The sequence below is a fragment of the Ovis canadensis genome, chromosome X, assembly GCF_042477335.2.
Source record: "Ovis canadensis isolate MfBH-ARS-UI-01 breed Bighorn chromosome X, ARS-UI_OviCan_v2, whole genome shotgun sequence".
Taxonomy (NCBI): domain Eukaryota; kingdom Metazoa; phylum Chordata; class Mammalia; order Artiodactyla; family Bovidae; genus Ovis; species Ovis canadensis.
The window spans coordinates 39195549-39215463 of NC_091727.1; the positions used below are offsets into that span (position 1 = coordinate 39195549).

Here is a 19915-nt window from a genome sequence, read left to right on the forward strand (position 1 = left end):
ACCAAGTTAGATACTGTGAATATCAAAGAAAAGAATTACCAATGACAAGTAGAAAAGACTATTAACAAGGAGCTTCTTCAAAATAAAGTATTTCAGAAAAATTAATGTCAATTTTAAATAAATATGGAATACATATACATGAGGAAAACAAAGTGTTCTTGAAAATGAGCTAAAAAAGTTATTTGCTGCCATTAAAGGTGTTAAGGTCATGAAAATGTCAATTATATAAGCAAAAACGATTCAACAAGATTCTTTTTTTTTCTACTTAACAATATCTTCCATAGGCCAGAAATGTTTACTAACTATAGGAACAAAAAGTAGAGATCTTAATGGAAAAGGGTGCAAAGTCAACTTACATGAAGTACCTGAAACATACAAACTCACTGAAGCAGAGACTTGAATGGTGGTTGCCAGGGACTAGGGTGGTGGACAGGGAAGCTGCTAATTAATGGATTTCAGCTATGCAAAGGTGAAAGTTCTACAGACTTGTCATATCAGATTGTGCCTATAGATAACATTACTGTATTATACGCTTAAAATTCTGTTAAGATGGTGGAGCAGATGTTAAGTGTTCTTACCACAATAAAAATAAGTGAATGTTAAAAAAGGTTTTCGTTAGGTGCCATGGAAAGCAGGGAACGGAGACGCACCCCTACCTGTAAGAACAACTGTGTGTCCTCCACCACAAGCAACTTGGATCACCTTCTCAGAAATTCCAGGCACCAGCTGGGGCACTTTGTGATTGACCAGGAGCTTTGGGGGAAGACCTAACTTCCCACTCTCTGGTTCTCCAAAGGTGTACAGTTCTCCCTCAGCTATTGAAGAAAAATAAAGAGGGCTCAGTGATGACAGAGACATGAACAAAAAATACTGGTCTTTTTGGTACATGTTCTTATGTTTCATAAAAAATTTTGAAAATATAGACTTAATAAATCTGACCTTTCTTGAGATACTTTTACTCAATAATAAGGAATAAAGGTAGATTTTCCCTTCTTCTTGATTATTCTAATCCAAATCTTCATGAAGAATTCATGACTATCACTACCAGTAACAACTAGAAAATTATTTTATCTGTTTCACAATACAAAGACAAGATGATCTTAATTCTTCCACCTACTTTTAATAAAGCAAAATGACTAGACATTAAACCCCCAAAAGGACATGGATTTTGTCTTGCTCACTATGGTATTCACAAGAACCTAGCAGTGTGTCTAGTACATTAAATATAATACTTATTGCATAAATAATTGCTTTTCATGAAACTTTCTGTAGAAAACTCATTTATGCGTGAAGCAAATATGGTGAGTAAGCCTAAAGATCGCAGGTTTTACTTAGATGGCACTTCTTCCAGACAGACTCCTGCTAAGGAACTCATGTCATTTAATTGCTGCCTTGTCCATACCAATACTATTGATTTGCTTCTGTTATCACACTTAGCACACTATACTATGAGCTTCATGAAATCAGGAACTATTTTCTATGAACTGCAGTGAGTTCTATAGAGCAGGAATTTTAAAACTGTAGTAAATACATAATCTAATCATAAGCTTCTACATCACTCATGTAGAAGAGATAACACAGCACGTCTTGTTGTATTACTCGCATGTCTCCAAAAGAACCACACCACGACTGACTGCTGACTAACCCCTGGGAATGCGGCCTTTGGGAGTGTTCTTTAAGCTGGTGATAGGTGATTCTGTTGCACACACCTGGAGAAATGAATTATGCCAGCTTAGCCAGAAGCTAAGAAAGGGTTGCTTTGCACAAACATCAACACTGATGATGTACACCTGGTTTCACTGTTGAAGGGCCTGGTTGCAGGTGCCATGATGAGTTGCTAGCAGGATGTGCCTACATGACCAGCCACCCACAGCAAAGCCTCAGACCCTGAGAATAGAACAAGGCTTCCCTGGGCAGAGACATCACACACACATCACTGTAGTTCAATGCCAAAGAGAAAACACACCTCGTCTGGCCCTGGAAGAGGAAGGACTGGGAAGTGCATACGGGACCTCTCTGAAGAATACAGATCTTTCCTTTGCTGTAATAAATCTTAGCTATGAGTATAACGAGCTGTCAAAGACAGATCCCTTCTAGCAAATCAGAACTTAGGGAAGTTGTGTGACATCTAACACACATGGTAGGTGCCACTTAAAACTTGGTCAAATACTGCAAACACAGCCAAACTAATTTTCTAGATTGATTTGCACAAAAGTGAAGTTTTCTGTACCATAATTTTTTCTGAAGTACTCAGCACAGAAGTGCTCAGGAAGTCAGCATGTCTCCCCCTTTCCCCATGCTTCTTGCTTCTCATATGAAAGGAATTTCTAAGTCCAGACAAGTCTCTTTCTACTACTGTCTGTAAATTCCTGCTGCTCCCCACACCTTCAATGGGTGAATTGCATGGTATGTGAACTATACATCAATATAGCTAATTTTTTTAAAGGCATAAAACAGAAAACAAAACAAAAAAGCTCAATGTAATGCCTATCAGTCAAAACGATTAATTGCACTTGTTTCTCTACTGGCTAAAGCAGTAGTAAATAAAAATTGACATTGGCAATTTTATTAAGGCCTAAATATAAGACAATGCTTTATTTGTTTTTCCATGTGTTTTTCTATTTTTTGTTTCATAAACAAAGTAAGCACAGACTATACCAATCCCAGGAGCCGTAAAGTTGGAAGTAAGTTGGTATGTGGTATTGGCCCAAGGAAAACAATTTATCATTCATTCATTTACCTCCTCATTCAACAAGATTTATTTATTGTCAGTTTCTTCAAGACACAAACTGACACAGTAATGAACAAAACTAGCCAAGTTAGAGTTTGCCCTTTCTTAGAACCAAACTACTACCAGTTCAGTTCAGTTCAGTCACTCAGTCGTGTCCAACTCTTTGCAACCCCATGAATCGCAGCATGCCAGGCATCCCTATCCATCACCAACTCCCAGAGTTTACTCAAACTCATGTCCATCGAGTTGGTGATGCCATCCAACCACCTCATCCTCTGTTGTCCCCTCCTCCTCCTGCCCCCAATCCCTCCCAGCATCAGAGTCTTTTCCAATGAGTCAACTCTTCGCATGAGGTGGCCAAAGTAATGGAGTTTCAGCTTTAGCATCAGTCCTTCCAAAGAACACCCAGGACTGATCTCTTTTAGGATGGACTGGTTGGATCTCCTTGCAGTTCAAGGGACTCGCAAGAGTCTTCTCCAACACCACAGTTCAAAAGCATCAATTCTTCAGCGCTCAGCCTTCTTCACAGTCCAACTCTCACATCCATACATGTCCACTGGAAAAACCATAGCCTTGACTAGACAGACCTTTGTTGGCAAAGTAACGTCTCTGCTTTTTAATATGCTGTCTAGGTTGGTCATAACTTTCCTTCCAAGGAGTAAGCGTCTTTTAATTTCATGGCTGCAATCACCATCTGCAGTGATTTTGGAGCCCCCAAAAATAAAGTCTGACACTGTTTCTACTGTTTCCCCATCTATTTCCCATGAAGTGGGACTACTACCGAGTCATTGGTAAACCTGGGGGGCACTAAGATGGGACAATAAGCATTTTCTAAACCTGAATCTGAGATGCACGGAATAAGAAGTAAATGTGTAACAAATACTTAGAGAGATATCTAAGAGGGTCCATAAAACTGTTTTCTGCTAGGTGTTTTTATTGTTAGAAAAACCATCAATAGGATGGAAAACCAAGATCACACTTTTGCTGTTACTACTAGAGTAGATGTAGGCTATAATAGATTCCAGCATTTAAAATATTTTAATTAAGGTAGAGAAGGTTGCCAATGAGGCCAGGAAAAGGAGAAATTGGGGGACTTTTCCTGAGAAAAGTCCAACTGAAGGAAAGCATATCCCATACTGAACTCTCCTCCTTTTCCATCAAATCATCAACCCTATTCCTACAATAAAAACCTATGACTTATGTGCTAAAATGATAAAAGCAAACTATCAGGACAAGATCAGAATTGGTCAAAGTACAGAACCAAGCAAATCCAGAGAAAAGAGGCTCATAGGTCTTGTTTTTAATGCCAAAGAAATTTGAGGACCAACATTTAGAAGGGTTTTTTATATATAAAATTTGTTTTCCTAATAGAGCTAATTCATTAAAATCAGTCAGATAGTTTGAAAATATCAGATAGTTTGAAATTATAAACATTCATTATTAAAATGAAGAAACACTGTGACCTAAAACAGACCAAAATAATTTCATTACATGGAGTACCATGGCGATAGTGCTATAGAAATATAGGATATTATGTCATTTTATTATTAATTTAGTAATAACTTAGACATGAGAGATAACATAAGAAATTCAACTGTCTGTCTTACTTGTTACAAAAGCTGAATGGTAATATCCGCAAGAGATCCAGGAGATAGGTTTTCCAACGGTCACTTGATGTGGGACACACATATTAGTTATATTTTGTAAACCAATTTGCCCTTCGGAATTGTCACCCCACATGAAAAGCTCACCATCCTCTATAGATAAAACATGAAGAGGAAAAAACATTTTAAGAGGTAGCAGGGATAGCAAGTTATTATATTCCCAACAGAACATTTATTTTTTAATTTAGAAAAAGAATGTATCTTGAAAGAAAAGTACTAAGACATTTATACCAGGGAACTACTTAATAGTACTATTTCTATTATGAAATGTTTCTATAATGATAAAGGATAGAGAATAACCTAAAGTATATCACTTTAGTCACGCCCATATTTCTACCTCAGTAGCAAAGACAGAATGTCCTTTCCTATAATAACCTTTCCTTATTCTAAAGTCTCTAAACAGAAGATGGTTCCCTCCTTTCAAGCAGTCTACTTGTAACTGAACTGAATGTCAGCATGAGTCACACTACACATCTCCCAGACAAGGCCCAGGTCAGAAGGCCTGGGACTACTTTGCTCTGAGAACACTGTGGGAATGACGCTTTAGAGGAAGAAAAAAATTAAATAAATTTATTTTGCTAAATTTTTTTTTTACAGTTGAAAATACATAATCTAACTTCAGAGACTAGGAGATACATTAGCATACCTAACATCTCAAAACTAGGCTAACTCCTGTGCTTTCTGATAAAGGTTGTGTTGTTAGGGGAAAAAAAAAAACCTAAGGGAAATATTCTAGAAAAGAATGATCAAGACTTATTTACTTGTATCTTTTAATTAAAAGTTTTTAAATCTGAAGTGTTTCAGGATAAAGCAAATAAAAGGAAATATGAAAATAAGAAACAAAAGGAGGAGGTCTAAATGCCAACTGTGTGGGTGAGAGAACTGAAGGGATGGAACTGCAGATCCGACTCTGGCTCTCTTACCGGCCACAGCAACAGCGCACCTCACACACCTCCCTAGACTGGAACAAAGAAATACACCGGCAGCTTCTTCAGTGAGACATGTTAATCTCAGCTCCAAATTTTAAAGAAAGTTCTCATATGGGCTTTTGATAGGCAGAGCAGAGTGATGCAATAACCATTACAAACTGTATTTTAGTAACATATATCCCACAGATTTCTGGGATGTTTCTGACAGCAACTTCACTAAAGTTGAAATATAACTTTCAGAACATGCAATGAAGCTACTATTTAAGAATATCTAAAGAAACAGATGGGTAGTACAGCTTAGAAGTTACTTAACAATTACCTTCTAAATGTATATAAGCATAAAGTTGTAATATTTGTCATGATTTTCAGTTCTATTTTAAATGTCTTCTGAAAACACATGGTCAATGAAAGAAAATGAAACAGGACTGCTGTCTTCAGTTTACTGATTCTGTATATCCTGGTCTGAAAAAAAGGGCTATGTCCCAGTTTGAAATGGAAAAAGAGTCTTACCAGTCAGTGCGGCTGAAGTGTTAGACCCAGCAGATAGTTGTTTAATCTTATGCTGGGATGTAAAGAAACTAATGAGATGGAAGGCACTTCTCTCGTCAGTATCACCAAGTCCGAGCTGTCCTTCATTATTTCCTCCAGTGGCATATACTTTGCCTCCTCCTGCACATGGAAAAGAAAACATCAGTATACCACAGTTGTCATCTTTAGGAGACAGTCCAGTGTATACTAGATAGTATCACTATTACTAGTGAAGAAAGTTGAAAGCTGGCATCATCCTAAAATTTGGTGAACAGCTTCCTTTTGGTGTCAAAAGTACAGCAAAATAAGCAAGGCTCTACATTTCTGTGAGATTTTATAAATTATTCTATGGTTTAAATAGCAACAGAAATGCAGAACTATTAATTCAGAGCAAAAAAGAGGAAAGTAATTTCCAAATTAGTTTATAATTCAAATCAAAACTTTTTAAAAGAGATGTGGTTCATTAATTTTAACTTCCATACCATTAAGGCTAAGATATAATAGGTAACCATAAAATGAGGCAAATACAAGAAGAATCTAATTAGAAATGTGGAAACTCTATGTTTCAAAATTATTTTAATTTTCTATATTTAATTTTCTGCCTTCCAAGGCAGTCCAGCATTGCGTCTAGGCAAGAGGACACAGAACCAGATGTCCTGGGTACAAATTCTGGCTTGCCACTTATCAGCTGTGTAACTTTGGGCAAGCTATCCTTAACGTCTCAGTGTCTCATTTCCCTCATCTATAAAATAAGATAATGTCTACTTCATAGAGGTGTTATGAAGACTACATGAATTAACATTTATGAAATTCTTAGAATAGAATTTGGGACACTACAAGCACTGCACGCTGCTGCTAAGTCACTTGAGTCGTGTTCAACTCTGTGCGACCCCACATGAAACTGAACCACACAATTTAAAACATATAGAGCATATCAGAGTTGGTGGAATGCTGAAGCACTTTAGAGAATGACACAAGGAAAAAGTTGAATAGTCACAAAAAGCTCTATGGAAGAAGACATACACTGGATCTTAAAATTCAAAAATCTGAATGAGAGAAAGAGAAAAGACACTTTAGCAAAGGGAAAGTATTGAGTGAGGGCAGAGAGGTGAGGTGGGGGCTGAAGCAGTGAGAACAGCCTGAAGACAGAAAAAGCTATGTGTAGGGGATGGAGGTGGGAAAGACTGCTGCGTGGTCAGGGCCTGGATATCTAATTGTTCCAGCAGGATTTGTTGGAAGATTACTTTTCCTCACGGAATTGCCTTGGCACCTTTGTCATAAACATGGGCATAAACATGTGGCTTTATATCTGGACTCTACTCCATTAATCTTTGTCTATCTACTTACTAATAGCACACTGTCTTGATCATTGTAGCATTGCGTGTGTGTTAGTTGCTCAGTCATGTCTGACTCTCTGAGACCCCATGGACTGTAGCCCACCAGGCTCCACTGTCCATGGAATTCTCTAGGCAAGAATACTGGAGTAGGTTGCCATGCCCTTCTCCAATCCCTAGTTCTTCCCAATCCAGGGACTGAACCCAGGTCTCCCACACTGTAGGCAGATTCCTTACCATCTGAGCCACCAGGGAAGCCCCACTGTAGCTTTACAGTAGGTCTTAAAATCAGGACCTCCATTCTGATCTTTTCAAAACTGTTTTGGCTATTCGAGGTCCTTGGCTTTTCCCTATAAACTTTAGAATAACCTTGTGAATTTCTACATACACACACTCATACACACACATGGCCTATTTGGATTTTGACTGGAACTGTGCTAACTCACATCAAAAGCCTTTTAGGAAGGGCTTCCACTCACCCTCTGAAAAGAAGAGGGAAGAGCAAGATCAGGAGCATGCGGCCCCTGAAGGTGTGCACACAGGTAAGGAGATGCTGTTCCTTAACGTAATCCAAGAAAAGAAGCTTTTTCTTCATCCACTTAACATTTATCTGCATATTTTCATGGGCAAACAAGTGTACTATCCATTTACATTTTTTAAAAAAATCCTAATCTTACTGTTACCAAGGCACTGTTTCTATTAATTTTACAAAGTCACAAATGTTACTGGAGTGAGACCTCGGTCCTCAGATTGGACAGGAAGTCATACAGATTGAGTGAAGTGAAGTGAACTGAACTGAAAGTTGCTCAGTTGTGTCCGACTCTTTGTGATCCCATGGACTATACAGTCCATGGAATTCTCCAGACCAGAATACTGGAGTGGGTAGTCCTTCCCTTCTCCAGGGGATCTTCCCAACCCAGGGATCGAACCCAGGTCTCCTGCACTACAGTCGGATTCTTTACCAGCTGAGTCACCAGGGAAGCCCACAGATTGAATACTATACCTGTTAAAACTAGGGTGTGGTTCCTTCCGCAAGCAACAAATTTCACTTTTTCCGGTTTTAAAGCTAAAAATATAAAAATACAGCAAGTAAGATATTTTATGATTATATGGAAATGATAAATAATCCAGGTCAAATGATGACCAAGTTGTAGAACAGATTTAAACCCAGGCCTGTCTGACTTCTAAGTTGATTTTCATAACTAATAAATTAAAAGTTTTTGGAGGTAGTTATGTATCATAATAACTAATGGTGTTCTGAAAAAAAAAATACAGATAGCTTAGCCTGACCCCTGGAGAATCTGAGTCAGTAGGTCTGAGGTAAGACCTAAGCATCTATATATTATTTAAAACTCCACAAGTAATTAGTATGTGCTGAGATCCACCACATTGTTATGCTGTCTTTTCTCCAACCTGATCTATTCCCTAATATGGCATTATCATCATCAAGTTTACTTTCTACCTCACACAACAAAGCACTAAGTTCAACATTCATAGGCATTTGTTGTTGTTTAGTCATATACCTACAGTAAAGTTCTTCATTCATTCATTTACATATTAAAAACATTTACAGAACATCTCCTAAGTGCTCAGCATAGGGGCTGCAAATATCACTAAGACAGAGTCCCTGGCTCAAAGATCTCATAGTCTAGACAATCTTGTTAGCTTGTCTATTAGGTATTGGACTTCCCTGGTGGCTCAGATGGTCAAGAATGTGCCTTCAATGCAGGAGACCTGGGTTCAATCCCTGGTCGGGAAGATCCCCTGCAGAAGGAAATGGCAACTCACTCCAGTAATCTTGCCTAGAAAATCCCCTGGACAGAAGAGCCTGGTGGGCTACAGTCCAAGGGGTCACAAAGAGTCAGACACAACTGAGCAACTAACACGTTCACTTTCATTCGATTTTGAACAGTAAGCATAGTAGGCACTATAAAGAAACTCAAGGGTTTAGTCACCTGTGCTCAGTAAATATTTTTTGACTTAGTGGAATACTTTAAAAGTTCCACAACAATATCTACAAATAGCATGTGTGTGTATGTGTGTGTTAGTTGTCCAATAGTGTCCAACTCTTTGCAACCCCATAGAACCCACCAGGCTCCTCTGTCCATGGAATTCTCCAGGCAGGAATACTGGAATGGGTTGCTGTTCCCTTCTCCAGGGGATCTTCCTGACCAGGGATTGAACCTGGGTCTCCTGCACTGCAGGCAGATTCTTCACCATCTAAGCCACCAGGGAAGCATGGATATGATAAATTACACTGAAATTCTGAGCTCAAATTAAAAATCTGGCTACAAAGATAAAGAATCCTATTCCTGCCATATCCCAAGGAGTCTCTATCACCATTCAAGTATGGCTGATGTTCATGGGTTAAACCAAACAGAAGCTTTTGCACATAATGGCGAGAAAGCTTTGTAAAGGTATTATATTTTCTGGGACAATCCTAATTTGAAACATTTTGTCCTGTTGTTCTTGTAAGAACACTGCTGCTGCTGCTAAGTCGCTTCAGTCGTGTCCGACTCTGTGCGACCCCATGGACTGCAGCCTTCCAGGCTCCTCCATCCATAGATTTTTCAGGCAAGAGTACTGGAGTGGGGTGCCATTGCCTTCTCCGTGTAAGAACACTAGTACTAATCAACACCTAGGCCTGATGTTTTCTTCAGCACATCTGCTAACTATATACAGCAGGGTAAAGTGTGTTTTATAAAACCTGCAACTACATAGAACCATGATGTTCACAACTCTAACAAGTGAGACAGAGCTCAAAACCCTATCATATTGTTTGTTCTCTGTATATACAATAACAGTAATATTTAAGTAGGTTTACAAAACAGGCAAAAAAAATGATGTTCAAGTGCACAGTACTATAGAATCATTATTTCTTTTGTGGTCTCTGGGTTTAAAATCAATGTGATTTTTAAATCCTAACATATAGAAGTAGTTCTGAATATCACATGAAAAATAAAGTTAAATGCCAATAATATTCAAGTAAATCTCAGTGAATAAAGAACTAAAGGCTTTATTATTTATATTAAAGAATTACACAATCAATAGAAAAGTACTTTATATAATTTAAGTATTTAAAGTGATAAGAAAAGACCCCAAACCTTTGATACATGTTGGCTTGTTAACAGTTGCTTTTGATCCTAATCCTAACTGTCCCCAGTTGTTACTGCCAAACATGAAAAGCTTATTATTTCCTGGTGGGAAAGAAACAGAAATAATAAACTGTAGCATCTTCAACATAATGTGAGATAAAGTCATCAGAAAACAATAAAAAAGCTGTACTTAAACAATGTTATCAGTTTTACAGGTTACCTTGCCCATCTACTTATAGCTATATTATGTTAGTTGTAAAGAGTTTCTAAGATTATACAGTAACAGTTTTTTTGATGTTATGAATATATTCAAATAGATTTATTCTAAGAAAGCAATATGCATAGAAAATCACGTGTCAGTATACTAAGGGAACTTAAAAGTCTTCCCTGATAAATCAGTTTGTCAAGAATTCTCTGGCAAGGTAAAAAAAAAAAATTCACTTTCTGTATATCTTCAACATGTTTTGAACAACACATCTACAATACTTAGGATTCTCTAAGTTATTACTATCTTCATTTACAATTTTAACACTAACCTGTAGTAATAGCAGTATGTTCATCTCCACATGAAAGAGATATAGGTATATCCTTTTTAAACCAGAATTTGCTGGGAATATTTTCAGCAAATTTAGTTTTGCCAAATGTAAACACAGCACCCGAATCTGCAAATAAAAGAGACAAATATATGAGAGTTTTGATTTCACAAGTTTTATCATGTTGCCTGTTAACTAAAATATTTTTCCAGGACTTTATCTGCTCCACATGGCCTACACCCTCCTTCTTCCAACTTAACTCAGTTTAACTCCTCAGACTTCATTCTAGTTTTATTTATAAGATCTAATAAATCAAGTATATATTATCTGTTTACGGGTGTAAAGTAAGAAATATACTGTCACAATGACTAAGGAGTCCTGCTGCCACTGGGTAGACCATCTACTCCTTGGAAATAAGCTGATACCTTCGATGCCCCACTCACACTGGTGAACGTCGCATAGTCTAGCCTCTGACTGAAGGCTTTTCTCCACACGCAGAAACAGGACAGCATTGAGTTTCATCAGTAACATCGTGAGGACGCAGGATGTTGAGATTTGGACATTCTTAAATGAAGTCACTAAATACTACCTGATAAGATGAGTATTCACAAACTGGTTTACTCCAGTACCATTTTGGAAAGAGACCAAAAACTTCTATGAGATTCCCAAAGCTATTAATATCTAAACACACACACACACACACACACACACACACGAGACCAGACTCAGCTTTTGAGGAAACCTCAAGGAGGATGACTACACACAAAGAGATTAAACAGGTATCAGAAGGAAAGACATAGAAAACCTAAGTATTAATAATAAATACTAATGCTCAAGAGACTTGCCACTGTGGAAAAACCTTTTGAGAACAAGTGTGAGGTGTGCGAGTTCAAACTGATAACGATAGATATAGGAGGCCAGGTTCTAGAACAGGCTCTGAGTTTTTAATAGAATGAATAATTACAACTATTTTGTCCTGCTCTGGCTCCCCAAGAAGCCTTCCCCCGGCTACCCTCACCCCAAGCCAGGGGGCCAGTGGCTCTGTGCTGCCCCAGTGGCATCTTCTGTCAATCGATACTGTCATTTTGTTTAGTTTCTTGTATGTCTCACTACCGTGTAAACTCGAGGCAGGAACTGAATCATGTTTGAACCCAAGAGCCTGGCAGAAACAGAACGATTCTGCTCTAGTGTTTGTTTTTTTTTTTTCCGAACTGTTGGTCGTGACCCATACAAGTGAAAGTCGCTCAGTGGTGTCCAACTGTTTGCCGACCCTATGGACTATACAGTCCATGGAATTCTCCAAGCCAGAACACTGGAGTGGGTAGCCTTTCCCTTCTCCAGGGGATCTTCCCAAGAATCTAACCCAGGTCTCCTGCATTGGGGGCGGATTCTTTACCAGCTGAACCACAAGGGAAGCCCAAGAATACTAGAGTGGGTAGCCTAGCCCTTCTCCAGATCTTCCTGACCCCAGGAATCGAACCAGAGTCTCCTGCATTGCAGGCGGATTCTTTACCAACGGAGTTATGAGGAGTGGGTCAGCAAATCAACTTAGTGGGTCATAATGACCATTTTAAAAAAGTAAAGTATTACAGGAAAGATCTGAGCACATCCCAAGTGGCTAGAATAAGTACTGCTTCGTGAAACGTCTATTTCTGTTACAAAGAACGTACGTGGTACCCAGTCACAAAGCCAAAGGTTATTTCTGGAGCTCGGGGGTAAAGTCTCAAAAAACCACTCACTAATGGCTCCCTCCTTTCCCCATCCTCTTTTACCGCACGTCCCCCGGTCAGCCACTCTTTACTGCGTTCAATACACAATCGGGTTCTGAGGACCTCAAACAAAGTACTTTGGGAAGATCATAGGGCGGTGAAAACTGCCCCTGCCTTCGAGAAACTCATCGAAAACTTATTTTAAAAGAATTAGAAGAAGAAAGACCGGCACCCCCTTTCCCCGTAGTCCCCCTCCTCCCCCTCCTTTCTTTCTCCTCTCAGTCAACCGCAGGGGTGCGGCTAGACTCTGACCGTAGTCGGGTGGCCGCGGCCCAGGCCTGTCCCCCGACGGGGCCAGCCCAGAGGCGGGGCCTGGCCGTCCGCCCGCCCGCTGACCCTCCCTCCCGGCCCGCCGCCACCGCCGCGGGCGCCACTCACCGGGCACCATCTCATAGGGTTCCCCCATGGTAATTGCGCTATGGAAAGCCTGCTCCTCGGCCAGAAAGTCGGCGGGGTCGACTCGGCCGGGCCTAAGGCAGTGCCTCAGCTCCGAAGCGGGCGCCCGGAGCCCCTTGGGCCCCCATAGCGACTCTCGGAGCATCCGCTACTCCCGCGTTCCCGGAAGTCAACAAACGGCCGCTAGGGGCAACGGGGGCGGAGCGTTATGGCGCGAGGCGAGTGGAGGGCGGGCAGCCAGCGCGGCGCAGGCGCAGACGCAGTGGACCGTTAAGGTAGAGGTCGCGCGCCCTCTGGTGGCCGGAGCGGAGGTGTGGTCGCACCGCGCGGTAATCTGGAAAGATAGTGACCAGCGTCACAGATAGTGACCAGCGTCACAAATGTCACACCCTGTCTCAAGCTACGTGCCACAGGCAAATGTCAGCACACAGCTGTGTTAATACTAGTACCTGTGACCACGTATAACTAAATGAGATAATCACTCTGCCCAACATCCTAAATCATATTTGCATCCCCATCACCTAACCCCAATATACTAGATGCTCATTAAATACGTATTAGATGAATGAGTTCTACTACAGCCCTGCAAGCTGGTTAATGTTACCCCCGTTTAGAGATGTGAGATTATACGGTGGAAGAACTGGGGTCCAGTTTAGCTAGTCCTGCGGGTAATCTGAACACCTCCTCCACCCCCCTCCCCCCCCACACACAGAAGGCTGAGGTTTCCTGAAATCTACAACTGACTTGAACTTGCACAGAGATTCACCCACACTAGAACACCACTGTTCTAGTATTAGCCAGATAAGTTAACATTTTTCTCCTGTTTCTCCTGTGGAGGAGAAATGTTGCCAGTCGTATTAACAAACAAAGGATGGCCATCAAGCCATAAGGGGCACCTACCAGAGGCCCCAGTAGTGAGCCCTGAGGGAATTTAGGATGGAGACAAAGGAGCTGCCCAGAGCTAAGCACCCCTCCACTGCAGCCACCCCCAAAGGTGCACCCTGAGGGGCCTCAGTGTGGGGAAGAACAGGATATTGGCCCTAGAGAGCTAAGGTGCATATCAAAGGAATGATTTCCCTGAGCACAGACTCCTGCATTACCCAAACATAGAAGAGAGCTAAATTCGTAAACTTGGGTTTCCCAGGTTGGCCCTAGTGGTAAAGAATCCACCTGCCAATGTGCAGGTTTGATCCCTGGGTCGGGAAGATCCCCTGGAGGAGGAAATGGCAACCTGCTCCAGCATTCTTGCCTGGAGAATCCCATGGACAGAGAATCCTGGTGGGTTACAGTCCATGGGGCTGCAGAGAGTCGGACATGACTGAGGGATTAAGCACACACACATTAATTTGAGCTATCTAACAGTAAACTTTTGACTGTCTGGTTTTTGTTATAAAACCCCTGTATAATCCTGGCTCCTTCCTTACCTCTTTGGAACAGTCCCTCAGAGCTGAGAGGCTGTCTTCTGGGCTCAAGTCCTCCGAATAAAGTCCACCAAATAAAGCCTAATTTTCAACTTTAAGGCGTGAGCTCTAAAATCAGACAAAGTTGGATTCAAGGATCCTGGACTTCCTGTGTGTACTCGAGTGAATACTGACTTTCTCAGGGAGTTTGCTTGAGTTTTCTAGAGTTTGTAGATTAGGAGGGGATATTAAACTATCCAATATACAAATAATTGTTTACTTACAAAGCAAAGTGGGGGTTACTAAGAAAGCATTTAAGCCAGGAGCACTGACCTGGAGTAAGAGGTTAAGAAAAACTTACCAGAAGAAAGGACACTGAATCTAAGAACTGAGAAAGGAGAAGCTGGGAGGGGTGAGAGAGCTCTGGAGCAAAGAGTAAATCAGCTACAAAGATGTTTAAGGAGCTTGGCTCTTTCAAGGAGCTCAAAGAGGTGACACTGGCCCATGGCAAACTGGCAGGATCTTGGGCCTATTGCAAATCTGAGATTTTATCCTGAGGACAATGGGAAGCCACTGAGGGTTTGTAAACAGTGAATTGACGGAATCAGGTATATATATATATTCCTGCAATCACCCTACCTGGCTGCTTTATAGAAAATAATTTGGAGCAGGGAGGAGGATTCGGAGCTATTGCAGAAATTTAGATACTCATCATGCAGCCTTGAAATATAGCACATTTGGCACCTGAGAGGAGCAGACAGGTTCAAAAATATTTTAAGAAGGAGAATCAACAGGAAATGGTGTCTGACTATTGACTCCTAGGCAGGCCAGGGGCTTTTACAGCAACAGCAAAAGAAGGGCCCAAAATTATTTTGGAAAGGATCTGATATTCTGTTTTTAAAGCATCAGAATAGTCCCTGTGAGGAAAGCAGAATTTAAAAGACTTACTTTAGTTATGATATGCTTTAGTTTGTTTTTTTTATTTCAAAATAGAGTTAAGCACATTTTTGTGCTGAACCCTCCCAAAAGGATTGAGGCAACACTATTCCCAAGTTCCAACATAAGCAAATAGGCGGAGGCTGGTGCCATTTACTGAGATGGGGAACTCAGAGGATGGAGCAAGAGGGGTTGAAGTGAAGTAAGCAGAGACTTTTCCCAGGTGGCTCAGTGGTAAAGTATTCACCTTCCGACGCAGGAGACACGGTTCGATCCCTGGGTTGGGAAGATCCCCTGGGGGAGGAAATGGGAACCCACTCCCAGTATTCTTGCGTGGGAAATCCCATGGACAGAGGAGCCTGGCAGGCTACAGTCTATAGGGCCACAAAAGGGTCGGACACGACTGAGGGACTGAACATGCACGCACTGAAGCAAACAGAGGGAGAGAAGTTGATGGTCCAGCTTGTCCACACTAAGACGTCAAATTGGAAGCATGGAACTGAGCAGGCAATTGGTGAGCAGAAGCTCCAGGTGGAGTCGCCCACTTGAGGGATGCCTGGGTCGACATAGTGATAGCAGCCTTAGCAAAGACTGCTAGGTGAAAGACTGAAAAGTGCCTACAGGGTGAGAAGAAAAGAGAGGCTAAGATGAGTTGTGACAAAGGCTAAAATTTAATCACCCAGCACCCGATGACGCAGCTGCAAAGGAGACAGTGACCAGAGAGGAAGAGCCTACAGCATGAGGTTTCATCAGGAGGCTGTGGATAATCTTGTCACGTGATGCTGAGAAATGATGTCAGGTGAAAACTGTCCACTGAATTTAGCCACATGGAGATCATCATCAGTGTTGAAAGTAGCTCTTTGGGAGAGTTGATGGCAGAGAATGGTATCGTAGTAGTTGGAGAGGGGGGACACTGAGGGAAGGAGGAAGAAATGGGTGGATGGCAGGCTTTTGTGAAGGTTGGAGAGATCTGGGAATGCTGAGGGACAAACTGAATAGAAGTGGGGAAAACACAGATTTGGGAGAGTGCAGGAATAATCACTAATGGAAGGGAGGAAGAGGTGGCATCCAGATCTCATGTGGAGGGACTGCCCTACTGAGAAGAAGAGACACTACTTCCAGCATAACAAGAGGAAAGGAAGAACACATCCTTTCCCAATATATTCCAGCTACACATAAAGCTGCCATCCCTTGTTGGCTCAGATGGTAAAGAATCTGCCTGCAGTGCAGGAGACCCAAGTTCAATCCCTGGGTCTGGAAGATCCCCTGGCAAAAGGAATGGCAACCCACTCCAGTATTCTTGCCTGAGAAATCTCATGGACAGAGGAGCCTGGTGGGCTATAGTCCATGGGGATGCAAAAGAGACATGACTTAGCAGCTAAACAATAACAGCCCATATATCTATATCTACACAGCAATGATATCAAATACTATTGATACATATGATATAGATATCTCTCATATAGGATAATACTGTGATTTATCTCAGAAAGTTGTTATGGGGTACTGGGTAGCACTTAACTGCTTGGTGCCTGGCATAGAGTAACATGCAACAGTATTAATAAGGCAGAGTCTGCTACGCTCTCACTGCATCAGTCAGTGTAACCCAGGCTATGCTGCAGTGCGACCACCACCCACATCTCAGTGGCTTCACACAAACAAAACAGTTTCTCCTTCTTACCACCCATTGGCCAGATCCCGTATTCTGTGCTCCTGAACACTGATGGTGGTGGGGAACTTCTGACATTGAGTGAATAGGAAATACCTCTGCCACATCCTCGTAGCAAGATGTTTTCAACCTGTGGAGTCACCTGCTTCGTGTTGCAGAAGGCAAGGAGTTTGAAAGTAAAATTTCATGACTCCCCACTGCAGTCATGTGCTCTTCAGTGCCCCCTTCATACATGGCCAGCCACTCATATGTGCTATGCTGTGCTTAGTTACTCAGTCATATCTGACTCTTCTCGACCCCATGGACTGTAGCCCGCCAGGCTCCTCTGTCCATGGGGATTCTCCAGGCCAGAATACTGGAGTGGTTGCCATGCCCTTCTCCAGGGGATCTTCCCAACTCAGGGATCGAACCCAGGTCTCCTGCATTGTAGGCAGTTTATTCACTGTCTGAGCCACCAGGGAAGCCCAAGAATACTGGAGTGGGTAGCCTATCCCTTCTCCAGGGGAATTTCCTGACCCAGGAATCAAACCAGGTCTCCTGCATGGCAGGCAGAGTCTTTATCAGCTGAGCTACTTGGAAAGCCCAACCACTCATATGCTCCTTAGCAAATCACGCTGATATACACAAGTCATCACACATCTGATAATAGATACAACTCTTGGCAATTTCCCCTGTTAATTCTTGCTGTGACTCATTTCTGGAGCATTTTGTGTCAACTAAAAATAGACACACTTATGAACAAGGAAGACATTTGATGGATTATACATCCTAGCTGAACTAGTTCCTTCCTTGATAGCATTCAACAAAACTTCCAAAGCATGCATTTTGAATGTTATCACCACTCGGCTACTATCACTGCTTATTTCTCTCTTTGGAATCAGATAAACAGGTGTGTCTCCACTTTGAGAACCTCACTATGAAATCCCATAAACATGTGAATTTACAAATCAGATTCTAACGGCTTCTTCGATTTCTGAAATTTTGTAGTGTCCTTGGTAGCTCAGATGGTAAAAAATCCATTTACAATGCAGGAGACCTGAGTGTGATCCCTGGGTCAGGAAGATCCCCTGGAGAAGAGACTGACAATCCACTCCAGTATTCTTGCCTGGAGAATCCCCATGGACAGAGGAGCCTGGTGGTCTATAGTCCATGGGGTTGCAAAGAGTGGGACACTACTGAGAGACTAAGCATACACACACACACACACACACTCCAAGGTATATGAATTGAGGACATACAGGTCCAAGGCAGGACTTTTATTTATAAAGAAGAAAGAGAAAGGTGGGGATTACTGGGCTATTACCCCAGGTAAGAAAATTTGCATATTTCTTAATCATTTAATCTAGTATTTAAAAATCATTCACACACATACAGATCATCTTCTGGTCTTGTTAAAATTTAGATTCTAATTTAGCGATCAGAGTGGGTCCTAGGAATCTGCATTTATAAACAAGTTTCCAGATGCTATCAATGCTACTGGTCCATGGATCACACTCGGGGTAGCAAGGGATTAACTTGTGGAAGAGCATAAGTAGTTTATAGAAGCAGTAAAGGAAAAGGCTGATAAATGTGATTTTTGCTGTTCATCACTGAGTTGTGTCTGACTCTTTGCAACCCCATGGACTGCCAGGCTCCTCTGTCCACGGGATTTTCTAGGAAAGAATACTGGAGCAGGTCGCCATTTCCTTCTCCAGGGGATCTTCCCAACCCAGGGATCAAACCTGCATCTCCTGCACTGGCAGATGGATTCTTTACCACTGTGCTACCAGGGAAGTCCCTGGTAAATGTAATTATAGACATTTAATGGATAAAGGACTTCCCTGGTGGCTCAGATGGTAAAGCGTCTGCCTGCAATGCAGAAGACCCAGGTTCAATCCCTGGGTCGGGAAGATCCCCTGGAGAAGGAAATGGCAACCCACTCCAGTACTCTTGCCTGGAAAATTCCATGGATGGAGTAGTGGGGTAGGTTACAGTCCATGGGGTTGCAGTCAGACACGACTGAGCAACTTCACTTCACTTCAATGGATAAAGGATCTAATATTCAGAATATGTATAAAATACTAACAAATTGATAAGAAAAAGACAAACTCATAAGAAAGAAAAAATGAGCAAAGGGCATCACATTAACAGAGATAAAAATTCAAATGGTCAATAAGCATGTAAAAAGATATTTAATCTTACTGGAAATGAGGAGAATGCAAAATAAGTGATAATGAAATGATATTTTATATTCACATTACTGGCAATATAATAATATTGATAAGTGTATTTAGGAATACAGGAAACTTGCTAGTGAAAGTGCAAATTAGTACAAATGCATTAGAAAATAATTTGTCAAAACTGAAGTTGAAAAGATAACCTGTCCCAAAGAGGCATACATGAGGATATACATCTCAGCATTGTTTATCTTGGAAAAAAAGTGGAAATAACCTAAATTTCCATCAGTTGAGGAATGGATACTATTTATTCACACAGAGGAATATCATATAGTAGTTATAATGTCTGGACATGAGGTTTTACATGTCTGGACATGAGGAATTCTCAACAATTTATCTGTTGAGAAAAATTTTAAAAATACAAAATATGTGCTATGTCATGCTATTTTATCTTATAAATTTTAAACACATCATAAATAGAATATTTGTATAGAGACATGCAACATGATCATTCATGGGAAGGAATAACATCATTTTAGGAAGAGTTATTTCCTCTGGAACAGAAAGGAAGGGTGAGAGATGAGCAGTGAAACTTCATAAGTTTCAGTCATGATTTATTTCCTTCAAAAGAACAGAGATCTCAAACAAATATGGTGAAATGTTAACATCTTTTCAATTAGGGTGGTGATGTGTGAGGGACTATTGTATTATTTTCTGTACTAATTTCCTGTACTTTAATGTACAAGTGAAATGTTTTGCTTCAGGAACAAAACAA

General features: G+C 41.1%; 1 protein-coding gene and 1 non-coding gene across 10 annotated transcripts in view; one reads left to right on the forward strand and one right to left on the reverse strand.

The window, feature by feature from the left end:
* The window catches only part of RPGR (retinitis pigmentosa GTPase regulator), an 85053-nt gene extending 71876 nt beyond the window's left edge, over positions 1 to 13177 (reverse strand). For 5 of the 9 annotated variants that reach the window (XM_070289878.1, XM_070289881.1, XM_070289880.1 and 2 more), the window contains exons 1-7: positions 12962 to 13173; positions 10818 to 10943; positions 10291 to 10383; positions 8190 to 8252; positions 5835 to 5993; positions 4339 to 4488; positions 657 to 815 (exon numbers count right to left, since the gene is read on the reverse strand). In XM_070289878.1, coding sequence (XP_070145979.1) covers positions 657 to 815; positions 4339 to 4488; positions 5835 to 5993; positions 8190 to 8252; positions 10291 to 10383; positions 10818 to 10943; positions 12962 to 13124 — 913 coding nt within the window. In that variant the 5' untranslated portion in view covers positions 13125 to 13173. Of the gene's footprint in view, positions 1 to 656; positions 816 to 4338; positions 4489 to 5834; positions 5994 to 8189; positions 8253 to 10290; positions 10384 to 10817; positions 10944 to 12961 lie in introns of all 9 variants that reach the window. The other 4 variants (XM_070289883.1, XM_070289885.1, XM_070289884.1 and 1 more) reach the window with 2 other exon arrangements.
* Positions 13178 to 18801: 5624 nt separating this feature from the next.
* TRNAC-GCA (transfer RNA cysteine (anticodon GCA)) lies at positions 18802 to 18873 on the forward strand. Its single transcript has one exon. It is a non-coding gene; the product is annotated as a tRNA-Cys (tRNA).
* The last annotated feature ends 1042 nt before the right edge of the window (positions 18874 to 19915 follow it).